Source organism: Rhipicephalus microplus, chromosome 9 (genome assembly GCF_043290135.1).
Source record: "Rhipicephalus microplus isolate Deutch F79 chromosome 9, USDA_Rmic, whole genome shotgun sequence".
NCBI classification, from domain to species: Eukaryota; Metazoa; Arthropoda; class Arachnida; order Ixodida; family Ixodidae; genus Rhipicephalus; species Rhipicephalus microplus.
In genome coordinates, this window is record NC_134708.1 from 53334497 (window position 1) to 53353045 (window position 18549).

The window sequence follows — 18549 nt, forward strand, 5'->3', positions numbered from 1 at the left end:
GAGTTAGATTGCTTTTATATTGTACTGATTATCAGCTGGTGGTGGTGATATGTTTATTTCTCCCAGAAAAAAAAAATGAAGGGGATCAGTACAGAGACTGATTGCGCTATTTCAGAGGAAGTCGGCGAGAAACCCTTGGAATACCGCAGACGCCACCATGCGCTGGATAAGCTTATTTGGCAAGTTGTATGGAACAATGGTTACTTCTAAAATGCAGCACTCGAGCTTTTCTGGTTTGATTCGATTTCTGCCTCAAATATAAGTATTTTACATTATAGTTCATTTCACAGCATATTTTTGACAACGGGCCATTTCATTGTTTGGTTCATGAAATTTCCATATTGATTGTTGTCTGTTATTTCATAATAAATATTATTTGTGTGTCTTTGACAATGCTGTGAACTCCAATTAATGTATGGCAAATTTAATATCTGCCTTGAAAACACCGATAGCTTCTACAAACTAGCATTTTTTCTGCTCCAAAAACACTTATGGCTGCTCCAAAGCAGTACTTTTGCTGCTTTAAAGTATGCTCTAAAAAGTAAAAAAGTCACTTCCATCACTGTACATGAATTTGCATAGTTTTCGTACTTGCAGCTTCGATTGTACTTGTGGCATTGTTTCTTGTTTTTGGCTTTTGCTTTTGATAAAATAATGGCTCCTTGTGAACCTTGTGAGCTGATTTTAATGGGTCAATGCAAAAGGCTGAAGAATGGGACTGTTGAACTTTTGCTGAACTTCGTGTTGTTACTTAACGGCTGCCGGTTACACACGTAGCCAAACAACCGCGAATCGTGTACTGCCAACCATTTCCAATCTGGCTCAGTCATTGCATTGCATTGCAGCTCCCGTAAACAGTATTGTGCTCTATTTTGCCATCGTGAAATTCGGTGGTGACAGTGGCCTAAAGTTCAACCATGTCAACTTCCGTGACTGACTAGCACTCTGGCGGTGTATACTTGTATAATGACAAGAGACAAGTACTTCATTGTACTGTAAAAGAGTTGAATGGGCATGCGGAGTTTCAAGAATATTACTTATAAAAATAGCTTAAATATGATAAACTTCGAAATCGGTGCTGTGCCCTTGGTCCTCCCTCGTGCCGTGCCTCCAACTCATGCGACAGGCTGGCGATCGCAAAGCTCTCATGATCGCACTCGACGATTTGAGCTTTGAAAAATAGACTGGCTCAGCCCGGCTGCGTGACTGTTGTGGTGCCGTACCAGAGGGATCGCAACATGGAGTTTCATACGATAATATGAAAGCTCTATGGATCCCATGGATAGTATATGTAAATGTATCGTCACCAGTTATGGTGAAATAATCCGCCAATTCGCACGGATTGCTAATGCACCGAGTTTCATGTTCGTTCGACAGAGTTTGTTCCATACGCTCGACACGTTCGTATGTGTACGCAGTTTGCATTCGCGCGCGTTGCGCTGGTGTTTGTGAATTCCTATGCGTGTCAGATCCCTGCAATCTAAAGACAGTTGCATCTTTTAGAAGCGTGTTTTTCTCCCACGTCAATAATCAAAATCTATACCATGCATGCGGGATGTCAGCATGACATAGCAATTTCTACTATACAGTTGTAAATTAGCGTCGTGCTTCCAAGAAAGAAATTAATTGCAAGTAACTCGGGCGACAATTTTTCGTCAAGGACAGAAAATACTCCTCAAAAGGTGCATATTAATCCTTCTTATATTGTATACCTTGTAACACTCACTCATCAAACGTTCTCATCGCCTGTCTACTACAACATACTGGTAAATGACTGAAATTCACATCACGAGACAAAAATAACTGAAACATAAGCTGGTACACTGTTCTATCAATGACATATGGCAATGTGTTGGTGCCTGCCAGTGTTCCGCATAATGTATACTGACCTTTTCACAAGACGTCTCCCTGGACACGGCCATAATTAATTCTCTCTTGGACTTTTCCAAATAGGCATGACCCCAGCCCCCCTTAAGTGCACTGCCGAAGTTGTGACGTCACACTTTGTGCTCCCATGTCACAGCCCAGTGTGTGTTTTCTCTACTGTCACGAGGGATTTTCCGTAGCTGTTTCTGTACCCTGTCACAGGCAGAACATTCTATAGTTCTTGTGTCTACTGTACATGTACCATATGGACGTGTGCACAAGACGGGGGGGGGGGGGGGGCAACACTTTCTAATCAAACAAAGTGGGGCATCAAGTCTGGCTCTGAAAGGCAACGATGTGCCACGTAAATGAACAGAGACGAATGGCGCAAGAGCACAAAACGGACGAGGACTTTGCGTCTTCCATTATGTGTTCTTGTGCGCTCCCAGTTGATCATGCTGCGCATCTTTACACATCAGTATATACTATACCTAGCCCATGTGGAAGCATTTTTGCAGGCTGCCTCGTGCGCAAATGCTCACTTGGAGCTGTCCCGTCATTTTGTTTAGTTCAGGGTTATGAACAGGCTGGTTTCTGATTATACTGGTGGTAGAGGACCGGGCAGGTGTTGCAAAGCAAGAAATGGGCATCTTCACTTCCGGAAAGCATAGGGACTATTGTGAGCAGCGCATCATTCCTTCATTTCCATTTTTGCATCGATTACGAAGATTTTTTTTTTTCGGACTCGACTATAGTGAACTAGAATATAGTCTAGTTCATTATAGAATAGATTCTAGTTCTTTATAGACTCGACCAATAGAGGCAGACATGGGCGTCGGCAGGGGGGGGTGCGAAAGGAGTACTTGCCCCTCTCAATCCTCGCCGCCCTCACCCAAGCTTCACCTGCGCTCTTCCCTCGCCCAGCCGCGATGCAACACTGGTATGCCCACCCCAAGAGAAAATCCTGCCGACAGCCATGCAGACAGGAATAGTAAATTCCCCCCCCCCCCCCCTCTAATAGAGAACCATGCGCATTGCTATGTCACGTACTGTTCTATAGCAATGCAGTTGTGGCAGTTTTTCTCTGTGTCGTGGTGCATTGCTATAAATTCGTGGCTCCAACACGCGCCTAGCGCTTGCCCAGCTTAGCGGAGCATACCGCGACATCGCTGTACTCCGCTCGTCCCACAAAGGGGGCCGCTTGGCCACCAGCAGTGAGGTTCCCTTCTGGAAGTCGCAATTACATTTTTTTTTTCTTCCCACCCGTATGATGATAGTCGGAGAGACAACAAACGCCTCGTTCGTGCACTCTTGCGCACCTGCTGCTTGACCCGCTTTTGCCTATAACAAAAAAAAATATATAAAGAAAGCAATAGGAACAACTGCTCGTGACCCACCGCGGTGAGGCATTCCTTTGTTGTCTCCCGGCCCTTCTGCAGAGGTCTGTCCGTGTGTAGGAACAGCTTGTACTTGCACTGCGTGTGAGAAGAGCTCTCTCTCTCTCTCTCTCTCGTTTTGAATTCTTTTCTCGTTCGTTCGAGCTTTCGTTTTACTTGACTTGCAACGTTTCTTGTTAGGCGCCGTCGCAGGATACCCCCGCGGCCCACGTCCCAAACTCGGTCGCCGGGCTGTTGTTGTTCGAGCTGGTGCAAAGTGTTGGCGGATGCGCGGAGGTGTATCGGGTTTTGTTGCATCGGCGCCAAGCGATGACTAGGTGCACGTGGAATTAAAGAAAAAAAAGTCGGTAGAGAAGACGGCTGTATCATCTCGCTGCGGTTCGTGTGGACCTCCCGCGACGGACGTTGCCCAAGCTCAACTGCGTACGCGGGTTTTTCCCCTGCCAGCTGGTATCGCTGGTAGCTGGTGCCGAAGACTTCCGGAAAGCGACAGTTTCACTTTAAGGTCCTCAGCGCGTCCGCATAATAGGCTTATACGCAAGGACCCAAGTTAGTAGGTGGGTGGAATGCAAGGGTGTAGGCTGCGGGGCGCCCCCTAATTTTCGCCTGCCCCACCTTTGCTCTCCCTGGAGCAAACAGAATGAAAACAAAACGCATAAATCACCACTGAAACATCCACCCCCCTCCCGGGACCCACACACAGTGTCGATGCCCTTAATTAGCGGAGGCAGCAGTAAACTTCAGCCCACGCAGTTGCCTTTGGGCGCCTGTCACAAACAAAAATAAAAACTAGAAGCTCACAGACACAAACGATGTACGGTTTATTTCTAGTGAAGCGGTGACTTCAACTTGCTTTCCTGAGCCACGGCCAAGTAATGAAGCTTACAAGAGCTGATCTGCTTTCTCGCATCTTCTCTTTATACCCGGAGTGAGGGGACATGACTCTGCACTTTCCCGCTTAACGTACGCACGTCCATGTTGCAGCCATAAATCGCCAACGCTAAACTGAGAACACAGATGGGGGTATCGCGCACCATTTCTCATTCTCATTATGTTGTCGTAGTTAATAATCCTGACCAAAGTAATTGCGAACATCGTTCTGTTTTCAACGAGTACAGCTGTGGACTCCACTATCACTGTACGATGACGAAATTGATCCTAAGCACCGCATACATTCGATTATCACCCTCCGAAGAAATAATCGACCAGTTCGAAGCGTGTTTACACACAGCGCGATTTAGTATGTCGAGCAGTATACGTCACGGAAACGTGTACCGGAGGTTGCGGCCACAGCGTGTATCGCGAAGTGCGCCACTCACGCCGGAGGCTGGCGGTTTATTTGCATATGCACTGAGATCATCATCCGGGTGGATCTCATGCGTGTGGCTCGATGACGGTACACAGCCCGACGTACAGTGGCGAAGACCACTATTGACTGTGTCGCTGAAAGCTGCTTACTCGAATGACCCCTCGCTTATCTCGCTAACTCCGCGGCAATCGTATCTCTCAGTCAGAGGCAGATCCAGCCACACATTGGGGGCGGGAGGGGGGGGGGCAGTAATTCGAAAGAAAACCGGAGAGAGTGGGGGGGGGGAGGCGATCCTGGCTTTTTTTTCTTTTTGTAGTTTATTTACTTTCATCACAAGAACCCCACCACGGCATAAATACTGGTGCTCCGTGGTCTCCCTCAGTTATCCTAATCGGTGATAAGAGGTGGGCATCGACATGATATTTCAACTAGTGTGTTCATTTTTGGGTACCACTCAGTATTATTCTTTTATTTTTATTTTCGCTGAAGAACCTATTGATATGGAGTAGCCAAGTCAATATGGACCTCATCCTCTCCACAGCAAAACAGAACAGAAGAGAACAGAACAGAGGTGGACAAGTACTACTGAAGGCAGGGAGATAGGGGTGCTGACTCTCAGCCCGCTTGTTCCACTGAATTATGTACTGACTCGACTTTCGTCTTGAATCTATACGGGCGCCTGTGTGCTGTGCGACGTGGGTGCGCCTTAGATAAATCAAATCAAGTTTGTTTCAACATACAACTGGCGTTCAGGACCGCGGACAAAGAAAACTATAGCGCAGCTTGCGCTAAAGAGCGCAAGGCTGGGTCATAGCATAGCTGGTAGGAACCTATAGCTTGTCCTGGCTTGGCTATCCCAACGTCGCCACTCCCTTTCCTAACCCTTTATATATTGTGTACTGTACTATTTTATATACATTCATGGTTATGTTCGCTCTCTTATTCTATTTAATAGGAGGGGGGTGGGGGCGTCTGCGTGTTTACATTTCTTTCTCTATCCATTTGTTTCGCAGTCTATCATTCTTCCATTTCGTTGTCGCTTCCTATTTGTTTCAATGCCTTTCTTTTTCTCTCTCACTGTCCACGGTCGCTGTCCCGCCTTGTACTTTATTTTTCAACATTTCTTCCCTTTCTTTATATCTATCGGCGACGCAAGCAAACCTAGACAGCAACATAACTGTGCTGTAAAACTGCTGCAGCATGTGAATTGAGCCAGCGCAATGGCGCACCACACTGTACAACTAAAAATTAGCTCTAATTACAATTAACTCTAATTAACACCGACCAGGAGCTGCACCTTTCAGCTTCTTGTTTACAATCTGTACCGAGTGTTTGGGCGGTGAATGAGTGCTGGCCGATTAATCATGATAACTCTCTATCTACGACACACACGGCAGGCCTCAACCATAACAACATGCTGCGAAAGCCAATAAGCAGTGGCTAGCCAGAATTTTTGGTTCGGGGAAGGGGAATAGGGAAGTTCAACCATACTTTATGTGCGTGCGTTTGTATGTGTATGTGTGCATGTGCAAGCAATATTTTAAACTTTTCATGTGGCTTGAACCCCCCCTCCACTAGCTACGCCCCTTGCAGCAAGGATTGACGCCATGAATGACCCCGTTTTACAGGACAAAACAACGAAAGAGGGTTTGGTTTGACAAATAAAGTAAAGAAGGAAAATGGGATTTCAGCAATAGTAGTGAAACTACTATCAGTCTAACTATGTAGTGCCCCCGACAAAATCCTATTCCTGTCTTCTCCACATCTTTGATATCCTCACCCCACCCCAGGCACCAAGCCGTGCTTCCAACTATAGGGCGGCAGTAGTTGCTCCTTTTCCTTTCCTCAACCTCTTTCTCTCTCACTCACTCTAGAGCCCCTTAATTTTGTCGCATTTCAAAGGCTGAGTCGTTTTAGAGCGCCAAACCCCTTTAGCTATCTAACCAACTTCGTTATACAGGACAATTTGTTTTAAAGGCAGTACGCCATGACGCTCAGAACACTGCCGGGACGCTCACTGTTGGGCATTGTTGTAGAGGCGTCCGTTGCAGGCGCGTTCTGCCCTTCGCCCCATTTCGACTTCGTAACCAACTTGTCGCATGCGTTGTCAGGGTGGTCACCATATTTTTCTTGGTGGAAGAAAGTCTGCGAAACATAAAACATTACGCCTGTGTACTCATCAAGAACTCCGTCCCGGCTCCGCGTCATGCTTGGTGATGTACAGAGTTAAAAGTGTTTGAATCAAGTAAAGACGTCGTGCCGTCTGCGTGTGCTATTCTTTCCGTTTTCTTCATGCCGCGTCTATCGCTATTTTCGGTGACATTGAAGGCCGTCGTATACTTTCAGTGGCCCTGAAGTGCATGTTTGTGTTTTTTTTTAGACGTTTGGAAAGTCTCACAGGTTGTGCGTGCACGTTGGCAAGCTTCCAGTTTACGTCTACCTCACTCATTCACTCTTCTTTTCTTTTTAAATTTCGATATCGTGTTTTTGGCATAATAAAGCATGGTATGAAAGATACTCTAACGAATTTGATTTTGCCAGAAAGCCTAGCAGTGAACTATGGTACGGTCCATGAGTTCAATGTCGAGGTCGGGTTGTCGGCCGGGCCCGAGGCCTGTCGCACAAAGGTGGCGAGACGACTGGAATGCGGGCCTGGACAAGCCCGCTGAAAGTGGGTCGCAGTCACCCCGCAGATCAGAGCGTCGTAAAATGAGCTCATTGTATTGCACCACTTAACCTTATGTGCGCCAGCAGAGCTTCACTTCTAGAGGTGCTGGTCCATAGACTCCCTCTCCGCCTGTTTGTTACACAACCACAAAATCGGCATCAGGTCGTGCTTCGGTGGCAGACCCTTCGATACAAGCTGGAATTATTAGCTGCGTGCTAGCAAGAGAAATCAATTGCTGTTCAAGTTGACCTTGCATTGCGGATTATATAAATCAGCAAAAGAAAAAAAAGGACAATCTACGCTGTAAAATATCTGTCTCTGTCTGAATCCTTTCTTGTTTCAGTTGTCCTTTTGCCAGCACCCATTTATCCTTTCCGTTTTACTGGCAAGCGTTAGCGAACAGTTTGTGAAAATCACTTTCTTGCAAGACAAGGATCTCGCAGAGCCGGCTAGGCGTTCTTTATATAAAGGAACTTCGTCGATTACGGCTCCGAACAATGGAGCAGTCGCGCTCGGCTTGCACGTGACCTACTCGAACCCTTCGAGACCACCTGTTCAACGCGCCGCGCCCTCTAGCTCCTTCAAGAGTGAACGATACATAGGTGATACATAGGCGCGTGCTTGCATGTACATGTACGCACTGAGAGAGAGAGAGAGAGAGAAGGAAACTAATGTTTTCGTTTTTCTACTGACTTCTTTCCTTCTATACGTGGTTTTGCGACGCAGAACGCTTCATTGTCTTTCCGCCTCGCCCGAACGCTGTGACACACGCACACATTCAGAAAGGAAGAAGGAATCGCGGCTCCTCCTTCCACGTTTCACGGGGATTCCAAAGTAGACTGCGTACGTACATGATGACTGTAATATACGCGGAAAGGAGGTAGTCAAGCGACCGGCTGTAAGACGACGAAGAACAAAACCGAATGCTTCCCATTGAAACAAAAAAAATAAAGAGAGGCGGTAACGGACATTCTCCACGGCTGCTTAATACCGCGCCGTGCGACTTCATTCCCGACCCTCCCTGGCGAATCGCACAGTGTATATACATACACGCGCACTTGTTCGGTGCGTGCGGGGACGCGTGGAGGAGCTTGGAGGAAGGTGTGCGCAGAGGCCGAGACGACCGCGCGCTACGTGTGTGGGAGAGGGCGCGCTTGCTGGTGCTCGGCCGGAGGTTGCAGTTACGTGCGACGATTTCTAGCAGTTCGGCGGCGAGTGTTTTAGAGGCTAGCTGGCCCGACGCCGCTGCGATCGCTGCCTGCGTGCGATGACGCCCCGTCGCTAGCGGCTGCGAAGAAGAGGTCAGCCCGCGGCAAGTGCGTCGTCGTTCAGACCTTCCATTGCAGACAGGGCGTCGCGGTTGCGCCCTATACACGCCCTGCGCGTGTGCTTGTGCAACTTCTGTATCTGGACGCTACCGTCCGGTCTTCGTCTGAGTCTCTCGCAAGCACGCAGGACGCATCTGATCGTCTGGAAGGACCTGCGTGAACCGTACTGGGTGGTGGTGTGTTCGTGCAGCTGTTGTCGTCTGCAAGTCGTCTTCTTGAAGGCATCGTATGGACGTTTCCTCTACGACGTGGATTCGTTGCCGTCTTCTGGGTGCGGCGAAGTTCTGTTGTCTGCGACATGTTGCAAAAAGCAATCGGTAACCTGAGATAAGAAGACGTGCGTGCCTCTGTGGAAGTTTGGAAGACGTCGACCTTGTGTGTCCAAAGCGCGCGTTGCGTAGTTAGTTGTGGTTGGGTCGTGAGCGGTGGATTAAGACAACCTGTGACGCAGTCCTTCGGTGACGTATACCTGTATGCGCGCTGGTCTTCAACGTCGGTCGCTGTAAGGTAAAAGTCGAAGGCGTTATGCTATGGGCGTCCCACTTTACTTTGTACGTATAGGTCTCGGTTCGTTGTGGTCGCCGGATCCGTTTTGAAAGCTGTCTTATCATACGACGTCGTACTTACTACACGTCGGCGTCCTCGTGCAAGGACCGCGCTTGCTTAGGGATATACTTCGCAGTTCATGGATAGTCAGTAAAGTTGGGCTTCCAAAGCCACCAACAACCTTTCACGAGGTGCTACTCGTAGCAGGGTATGCGACCTTCGTTATGCGCCAACGCTTTTGCGTTAGCGCGACCGCGGTAACTCGAAGCTGACTCCGTGTTTACAAACGTTGGTTCCGGTTCCATCCTCACGTTGCACTGAGGTAATCGCTTGCTTAACCGCTAGTTTACACACGTCACGTCTGGAGAGGGTGTGGCGTTTTATAGCCAGTTCGTATAGCGGGATGGACTCTTTTATTAGACCGCTTTAGTACGTTACAGGCAACGGAATATCGGCATTTATTTGGTCGCCAAGAGGCTGTGCGTTGTCTTTCCTAAACGGTCCGATATATGTCAGGGCGGCACAACTGTTCAGCGGACAACAATAGTGTGACATTTTCAGCTTCGTCCGTGCAAGCTTCCTGCCGAAGAGCGCACGTGTAATTGACACGTGGTCACAGCTTCGTGTCGACCTCAATCGGAACATCGCCGCGAAGTTTCTCGATGGCGATTAGCATACATTGTCGAAGGAGGTACGCGGTAATAACGGCGAGGCCGCTGTAGTTTCGTTTTGCAAGCCGCCGGTTTTCGTCTCGTCCAAGCAGAAGAGATTCTGAGGAATATCACCATTAGTCACCAGCGGCACTACGAACGATGAAGACTTTGCGGCAGTGCATCTCGGCGCCGTCTGAAGGTGAGACACGCTATTTCACTATTACAAATTACTAATTTAGTTTCACTTTGACTCTCTCTTTCTTTGTTTTTATTTTATTCAATGTATCGCCCGAATCGTTACCAGATTGCATTGCTCCTGTTCGCTGAAGAACCGACTAACCACCTAACCAAGGCTAACCAAGGCGAAATGCTAGACGTCCGTGTACGTTGATTTAGGTGTACGTTACGGTAACACCAGACGATATAGTTTTACAATGCCCTCCACTACGGTGTCCCTCATACCGTTATTTCTAAGCGTCAAATCTCCGAAAATATTATTGCAATTCCGACTAGCCAACTACCCGATGCGGTGCTTCCGTATAGAGGCATTGTGTTTCCACTCGCCGCAGCTGTATCTACAGAGTGCGCATTACATTGCGGTCGTTTTGACTCGAAATCAACAAAGTCGTGACATCTATTGTTGTTCTTGAAAAGTGTCCAGCTGAAAGGGCACTGGCGCTGTTGAGCTGCGCGCGCTTTGTGGAAGCTTAAAAGTCATTTGGTACATCGGGCTTAAAAAATGCAAGACATGCAGCCGAATGTTACGAAAACGCCGAAGACCTTTTCCACGAAAAAGGGCTAAACGGAGAGCGTTCTTTAAAACAAAACCGAAAAAATCGATGTTGTGTTTGTAAAGAATTCGTCATGCAGTATATACCGGGTATACTAAGCGTTTAAATAATTAAAATCTCGTTGTCTTCGTTAAAGTGTTCAAAGCATTGAAAAGTGTTGGCTTTTATGGGTACAGGCGAACGTGCAAAAATTAAAAAAAAAATGACGTTTTGACTGGGAACCGTGGCCCGCGTCCATGGGCCAGAGAGGCTGTACAGAGACAGGGTCTCCCAGTAGCTCCTTGTGCGGTCTAGCCCGGACCACAAACATGCCGGATACGAAAATAAAGTTTATTCACTATCATCATCGACCGAGAATTGATCTTACTGAAGATATGTGTGTGCCCGGTCGAAACGTCGAACTAATAATGTCTTTTGTGTTTTTCAGCAGAGATGTAATGGTCGAGGTCTTCCGTGTGTCGTAGATCGAATAGCGTCCTCATTCACCGCGCTCAGGCAATGCTTAGCAACTGTATGTGCTGCCGCAGCGTTCTGCCGCAGGTTTAATCCAGACATTTCGTCAAGTCTCCCTGAATTGTTGGTTACGTCTGTGCCGCCTGTGTGTTCTGTTGTAATTTTTTAGTGGACTGCACTGCGGTGATCTAGAGTGTACACCATACTAAGAAAGTTGAGGCCTGGCTTCGTTATGTTGAATTTCGAACTCGCAAGTTCAAGTTAATTGTGTTGTTAGTATAGCTGTGTAAGACGTGTAAATTGCGCTATCTCGCAGATTTCAATGTAATACTTTCCACCATATTTGTCATGTATGTAAACAGCGTCGAATGAATATTCTGTTCGTGATAATATTTTGGCAAGAAGGGGAAGATGTATACCAACCAACGTGTGTCATTTTTTTAAAACCTCGTCCCCCTTCCCCTCACCCTACCTTATGGTTTACGGGGGCATTGTTCATGACAAATTAAATATAAACAAGGCTACTGATGAATAATAGGGAGGTGAAGGCGTCAGGTTATAAAAGACGAAAAGAAATCAATTTTGTGACAGCCTCGACTTTATTACCTACAAACGAAAACGTCGCAAAAGACTGAGTAGCGTTGGAAGAAGAATACCGACAATAGCGCTATGTCGGTGTTTCGTTCCTTTAGCGGTATTTTCTTTTTTTGCGTTGCTTCGATTTCTAGTATGGTATGCGCGCCTACTTGTTCGAGCACCTGCTTTAGCTTCATTAATTGAGCATTAAACTCTCTTTCGCAAAACCTGCATATGTGTGCATCGCCGAAATACACACACTGCACTCCAAAAAAGGTGTCCTTTGACTCTTCACTCATACACGTGAGACTCACACGTGTAGCACTCTCTTTTAAATACTCGTTCACACCGAAGGCGGGGCGGCCAAAGCGGCGAGGCGGCCACGCGGAAAGCGGGAAAAACCTCCTCTCCAGGCGGCGAAAGCCGGAGAAAAACCAGGCGGCAAGGGCGATCGCTCTCGGAGCAATTGTTTTTTTTTTTCTGCCTGCCGAGGCTCACCTCTTTGCCGCAGCCAATCAGAAAGGCACGCAGTGGAGGCGCGGTGGTGGCGCGGGTGTACGTTTGGGTATAGTGTACTAGAATATGGGGTAGTGTGTTCAGGAAGGAGCCGTGGCTGTCACAATTGGTATCGACAGCCGCGAGACGGCGCCACCTTAGCAGGGGCTGTCACTTCACGCATTGCCCCTTATGCACTTCTATGCTGTCATATTAGTAATAGCAGGGGTTTAACGTCCCAAAACCACCGTATGATTATGAGAGACGCCGTAGAGGAGTGCTTCGGAAATTCGACCACCTGGGGTACTTCAACGTGCGCCTAAATCTAGTTACACGCACCTCAGTATTTGCGCCTCTGCCGAAAAGGCAGCCGCCGCGGCCGGGATTCGATCCCGTGACATGCGCTTGCATACGTCCGCGACAAGCTTTCTGAATGGGCGTGTTCGCACTGCATTCGAAACGGAATGTCAAAGCTGCAACGCATGGTCCGAATGCAGGTATTAGCAAACGACGGCGACGCAGTCATCCCTGGGGAAACCAGCTGCAGTTTTTAAAGCTCGGTTGGTGAACGAATAAAAAAATTAGGTAGATCGAGGTATCGAAGGAGCATATATAAACCCGAAAGTTTCTTGTTATATTACTGCTACATCGAATCGTAGTCTGCACACCGTGACGGCTTCGATTTCCATTGTTACGCACGCGGCACCGTTCTTGTCGATAGTTGCATCATGCAGTTGTAATTATGTGGCTAAGGTGACAAAACTGTCATTTGATTGAGAGGCACGTCGTAGCTTAAGACTTGAGAATAAATTTGGCAATTGAGTTTCAAGTTCTGGCAATCTCTAGTACGTCACTGCTGCGGCGTTGCTCTTTGAACGTTGCGAATTTCGTTTCCGGACGTTGCGACGACTCGATCTTCTTTCCACTCGCAACGCCATACGTGTACGTGGGGTGTCGTAATAGACTCTATGGGGTGGCCGAATGGACGGTCCATTGTGTAACGCTACACTCTTCTGCTCTTATTCGTCATATCTGCATGCCGCACAATATGTCATCGAATCTATCCGTGTGGATGCATTTCCTGCGGCTGTGAACGGTGTCTATACAGACACGTCTCGCGAGTTCCGTGCAGCACAGGGAAGGATACGGGGCTCGATCGTGTTGGCCCGATCAGTGCAGCGAAAGCCGGTGCGCGATCGTTGCTCAGCCACTGCATGCACCACTGTTCCTTCAGCGTGAAGCATCCGTTCAGTCGGTGACAAGCAGACGGGGCCATCAGAAGCGGGCATTATAAAGGAGCCCATAGTTTACTCCTCAATTGTTGGCTGGTCTGTACGTAGCAGAATAGTTTACGCCCTTTGAATAGTCTTTCGATGCGATAGCATCAAAGATTATCGTTTCGCAGAAATTTCGCTGTCGGCGTCAATGGCTGTGAGCAAAAGTTCAGCGTTCTTTGTGAGGAAAAAAAATTCAGAGAGTCTGAAAGACGCAAATAAAATAAATTCCTGTAAAAAAAGTCTTTAGTTCACCGAACTCAGCCTTGTGCGGCAAGCAGTAGTTCGACCACCAAAGGATGCCATTGCTTGAAACTGCATGCTTCGAAGTCTTGGTGGACCCCAGTATAGGATCTCGTGTTAAAAAAGAAAGAGGAAAAAGGAAGGTCACAGACCTCAGCTTTTCCTATAGGCTTCGTATCGCTAGCGCGAGGCTGACACACACACACACACACACACACACACACACACACATATATATATATATATATATATATATATATATATATATATATATATATATATATATATATATATATATATATAGTATATATATATTTATTGAATGAACTTGCAGAAAGCACATAAAAAAAAGGGAATCGTATTTACTAACGTTTCGGCCGTGGCACGGCCTTCGTCAGAGTAAGTAGGTATGATACAATGCAGCCGCTTTTATAGGCTCACGTGATGAACTCTCGGTATAGCAGCTAGGACAATCAAAGTAAAAAATGGTAATCTGTCAGAACCTTGTGTTGACATTACTGACATGTGACGGGTGCATGAATATACAAGTTTCAAATTTCCTTGCGCATCGACACGCGGGGCACAGTATGGTTGGCAGGACATGTAAAAGAGCTCTGAAGTAAAGAAACCACGGCTGACTAATGTACATTTTAATATACACTAAAATACTTTGATACTTTGACTGATACTTTGACTGCGCTCTTTAACGATAAAGAAATGAGCTATGACACTCTGAAATTCCTAATATCGTTGAGCCCAGTAGCTGGCAGGTTTTACCTTCTTCCCAAACTTCATAAGAGAGATAATCCCGGTAGACCGATAATTTCTGGAATCGGAACAGTGACTGAGAACCTTTCCCGTTATGTAGATAGCCTCATCAACACCACTCCGTCCAGCTTTTCTTCTTACATTAAAGATACCAATCACTTTCTATCAGATATTGTTGACCTACAGGTTCCTCAAAATTCGTTTCTCGTTACGTTAGATGTCACGTCACTATATACTAATATCCCTCACTCAGATGGCCTCGAGGCAGTTATCTGCGCGTACAACGATTGCGACGCCAACAAACCAGTTTCCGCATCTACGTTAGCTACGTTGCTTAAGCTCATTCTTGAACTTAACAATTTCGAATTTTATGGGACACATTATGTTCAAGTTAGCGGTACATCTATGGGCACAAGAATCGGACCAAAACATATTTATGGGGCTCCTTGAAAACAAATTTGCCCCGCCGCGGTGGTCTAGTGGCTAAGGTACTCGGCTGCTGACCCGCACGTTGCGGGTTCGAATCCCGGCTGCGGTGGCTGCATTTCCGATGGAGGCGGAAATGTTGTAGGCCCGTGTACTCAGATTTGGGTGCACGTTAAAGAACCCCAGGTGGTCGAAATTTCCGGAGCCCTCCACTACGGCGTCTCTCATAATCATATGGTGGTTTTGGGACGTTAAACCCTACATATCAATCAATCAATTGAAAACAAATTTCTTGCAAATTGTGAATATAAGCCAATTTACTATAAGCGGTTCATCGACGACATTTTCCTAATCTGGCACCATAGTGAATCGCAACTTCTTTCTTTCATAGCAGATCTTAACAACGCTCATCCGGCGATTTCTTTTTCGCACTCATATTCACCTGTGAACATAAGCTTCCTTGATGTCATGGTCACTCTACGTAACGGGAAGCTGATAACTAATCTTTACAGGAAACCCACGGATAGGCAGCAATATCTTCACTTTAGTAGTAGTCACGTGAAACAGAACAAAACTAGTATTCCCTACAGCCAAGCAGTCCGTTTTAAAAGAACATGCTCTGATAGAAGCGAATTTTCCCGCCACTGCGAACAACTTCGGAGCGCGCTCGAAAAACAGAGCTATCCGGCCAGCATAATCACAGACGCCATCAAACGTGCAGAAGAGCTTGACCGTTCAGACCTGCTGAGTACTAACAAAAGACCCAAAGATTGTTCATGGACTAATCTAATTTTGACACATGCGGCCTCAGCTCCAAATGTGAACCATATCTTAAAAAACATTTCAACATTTTAATACAGAGCGAGCGGCTCAAAGGAATCTTTACAGAACAACCACGCGTGGTCTACCGGCGGTCGCAGAACCTTCGTGATTTACTAACCTCATCTAAAACCACGTGTTACATCATGAAGGCTGTCATCCCTGCAACAAACCACGTTGCAAAGTGTGCGCGCACATGACGACATCTAAAACAGTTTTAAGTACATCGTCCAGTTTTTCTTTAAAGATAAATGGGAACTACACGTGTGATAGTATCAACGTCATCTATCTTCTCGAGTGTTCAACATGCGGAGCTTAGTACATAGGTCAAACAGAGACAAGTTTCAGAATTCGTTTTAATAATCACCGTGCACATTCCGTAAGCCTCCCTAATCTACCGCTGTCGAAGCACGTCAGTATACCTGGTCATGGTTTCGACAAAATTAGGGCCACTATTATTCAGTCTGGTTTCAAGACAAATCACGATAGGGAAGTGAGGGAATCCTTCTTGATCCATAAATTTAACACCATTCGTTCAGGTATCAATTAAAACGTAGGAAAGCTCACCTGCCTCGCACTATAACAACACGACTTCTTAGATTAGTAAAATATTTTAGTGTATATTAAAACGTACATTAGTCAGCCGTGGTTTCTTTACTTCAGAGCTCTTTTACATGTCCTGCCAGCCATACTGTGCCCCGCGTGTCGATGTGCAAGGAAATTTGAAACTTGTATATTCATGCACCCGTCACATGTCAGTAATGTCAACACAAGGTTCTGACAGATTACCATTTTTTACTTTGATTGTCCTAGCTGCTATACCGAGAGTACATCACGTGAGCCTATAAAAGTGGCTGCATTGTATCATACCTACTTACTCTGACAAAGGCCGTGCCACGGCCGAAACGTTAGTAAATACGATTCCCTTTTCTTATGTGCTTTCTGAAAGATCATTCAATATAGAAAATACCCGGACCTGTCGTGCCTTTCCTTCAAGTTCTATATATATATATATATATATATATATATATATATATATATATATATATATATATATATATATATATATATATATATATATATATATATATATATATATATATATATATATATATATATATTCCTTTCCATGTGCGAGCGTGCTCGCTCCGAAGCCGTTAAAATTTTGAGACGACATACGAAGAACACTTTTTTTTTCGATGTGTGTTTAGAAAGCGTGTTCAAGAGACACAAAAGCCAACAATTAAGTCGGAGTTGGTTGTTGAAATGGTGGTCCAGAAACCTTGTAGTGTTAATTTTGTGCCAAGAAAGGGCCTATTTTGAAATTAAATCACGTTTTTGTGCTCCGCATCGGGGTAGCGCACTTCAAATTACCCGCCTCAAGAAGCGGACCGACTGGACCGTCTCACGTCACTGTTGCCGTGCACAACGTTGCCCGGCTTTACTGCGCTAGTAGCAGCAGACCGAAAGCAGCGGAAGCCGCAGCAGCAACAACGGCTTTCAATCCATTTCCCGCCATTGGCTTCGAGATTGCAGACGCTTTTGTTTCAACTGCGCCCTGCTAGATGGGCACCACATTTTCCATGCAACTACGCGAGAATTGAATTTTTGAACCACTCGCGCCATTTCCCACAGGAACGTCCGGCGGTTCTTTTTTTTTTCATGAATCAATCAGAAACAAACAAGCAACATTTCATTGCGCATCTTGATGTACGGAAAGGTTCTTTATTTAGTGCAGTTAGATCGATTACTAGTGATTAATTGTAGGCGGTCTGTCTGATTTCATCGGCATCATTTTGAAAATGTCCTACTGCGGCGCTTGTGTTCTTGGGCATTCACCTTAATTTCTCGGTAAATAGGGCACTGTTGTTGATAATATCGTCGTTTTAGATGTTGTCATACATTGAGCTTTCTGGCGTAAATTGTTATTCGACTTTGGTGTCTCTTTAAGGGAACGCTATAACGAGCAAAACGATTTTTCCCAAAGCACAATTTTACAATCCCGAAAACACCCCCTCTTGCCGCGACATGACTCTTGGTAAGCGAGAAAACGAGCGAAAAGCAAACGTGGGTGGACACGCCTGCCTGAGATTCCCGCGCCAAACACCGTGACGTAATATAGCTTCTAGTCGATAAAAATGACGTACACTAGTCATCTGTGGCTGCCGTAGACATGGCATGTGAAGTTACGGAAAATTTCACGAGGAAACTTCATGTCGCAAGAGTGCATTTTGTAATTTGTTACGTCACGTAACGTAGATTTCGGCGCGAAATTTAAAAATGAAACTTGAACCTTAATTTTTTCTGCTAATAATGAACTTATGAGAGTGGAACTTATGGCATTACATTTCTCAGAATGCAGTCTAAAAATATAAACTAACTCATTGTTTTTTTCCTTTTGGTGTATCTCTAAACGATGTAGAGGACCTGGTACAATGAGGGAGCAGAAAACCATCCCGGATCCTATGGTGAAGATAGTGTTTTCTGTGTGTAGTTCGCGAAAATTCGTTGTACCATAATCAGCTCACGTCAACAACAATTCAACATAACATGATGAGATAATTGTTTAGAAAAAGTGTTTAACGATCAAGAGTACTTGGTACTCTACTATGGGAGTGCAGAAGAAAGCTGTCCTAGTCGAAGGTTTGTTTAGAAAAAGTGGGAAACGATTTAGAGTGCTTGGTTCTCTACAATGCGAGAGCACTAGGCCGTCCCGTGGTCCTGACATGTGATGAGGCCGTGTTGACAACAATTAAGCCGTGAATGAGTTGATGTGTTTAGAAAAAACGCTTGACGATTCGTTTAGAAAAAAAAAGTTCAACGTTACTGATTCACGGCGTTGCCACGAAAAAGCATGTGTTTAGAAAAAAGTGTCTAAAGATTTCGAGTACTTGGTACTCTACTGTGGGAGAGCTGAAAGCCGTCCCTGGGGCCTCA

The 18549-nt window shown here is 46.0% G+C and overlaps 1 protein-coding gene across 1 annotated transcript in view; it reads left to right on the forward strand.

The window, feature by feature from the left end:
* Positions 1 to 8496: 8496 nt before the first annotated feature.
* The window catches only part of LOC142771799 (ras-like GTP-binding protein Rho1), a 32917-nt gene continuing 22864 nt past the window's right edge, over positions 8497 to 18549 (forward strand). The window contains exon 1 of the mRNA XM_075873669.1: positions 8497 to 9966. Within this exon, the coding sequence (XP_075729784.1) occupies positions 9927 to 9966 (40 nt within the window). The 5' untranslated portion in view covers positions 8497 to 9926. The remainder of the gene's footprint in view (positions 9967 to 18549) is intronic.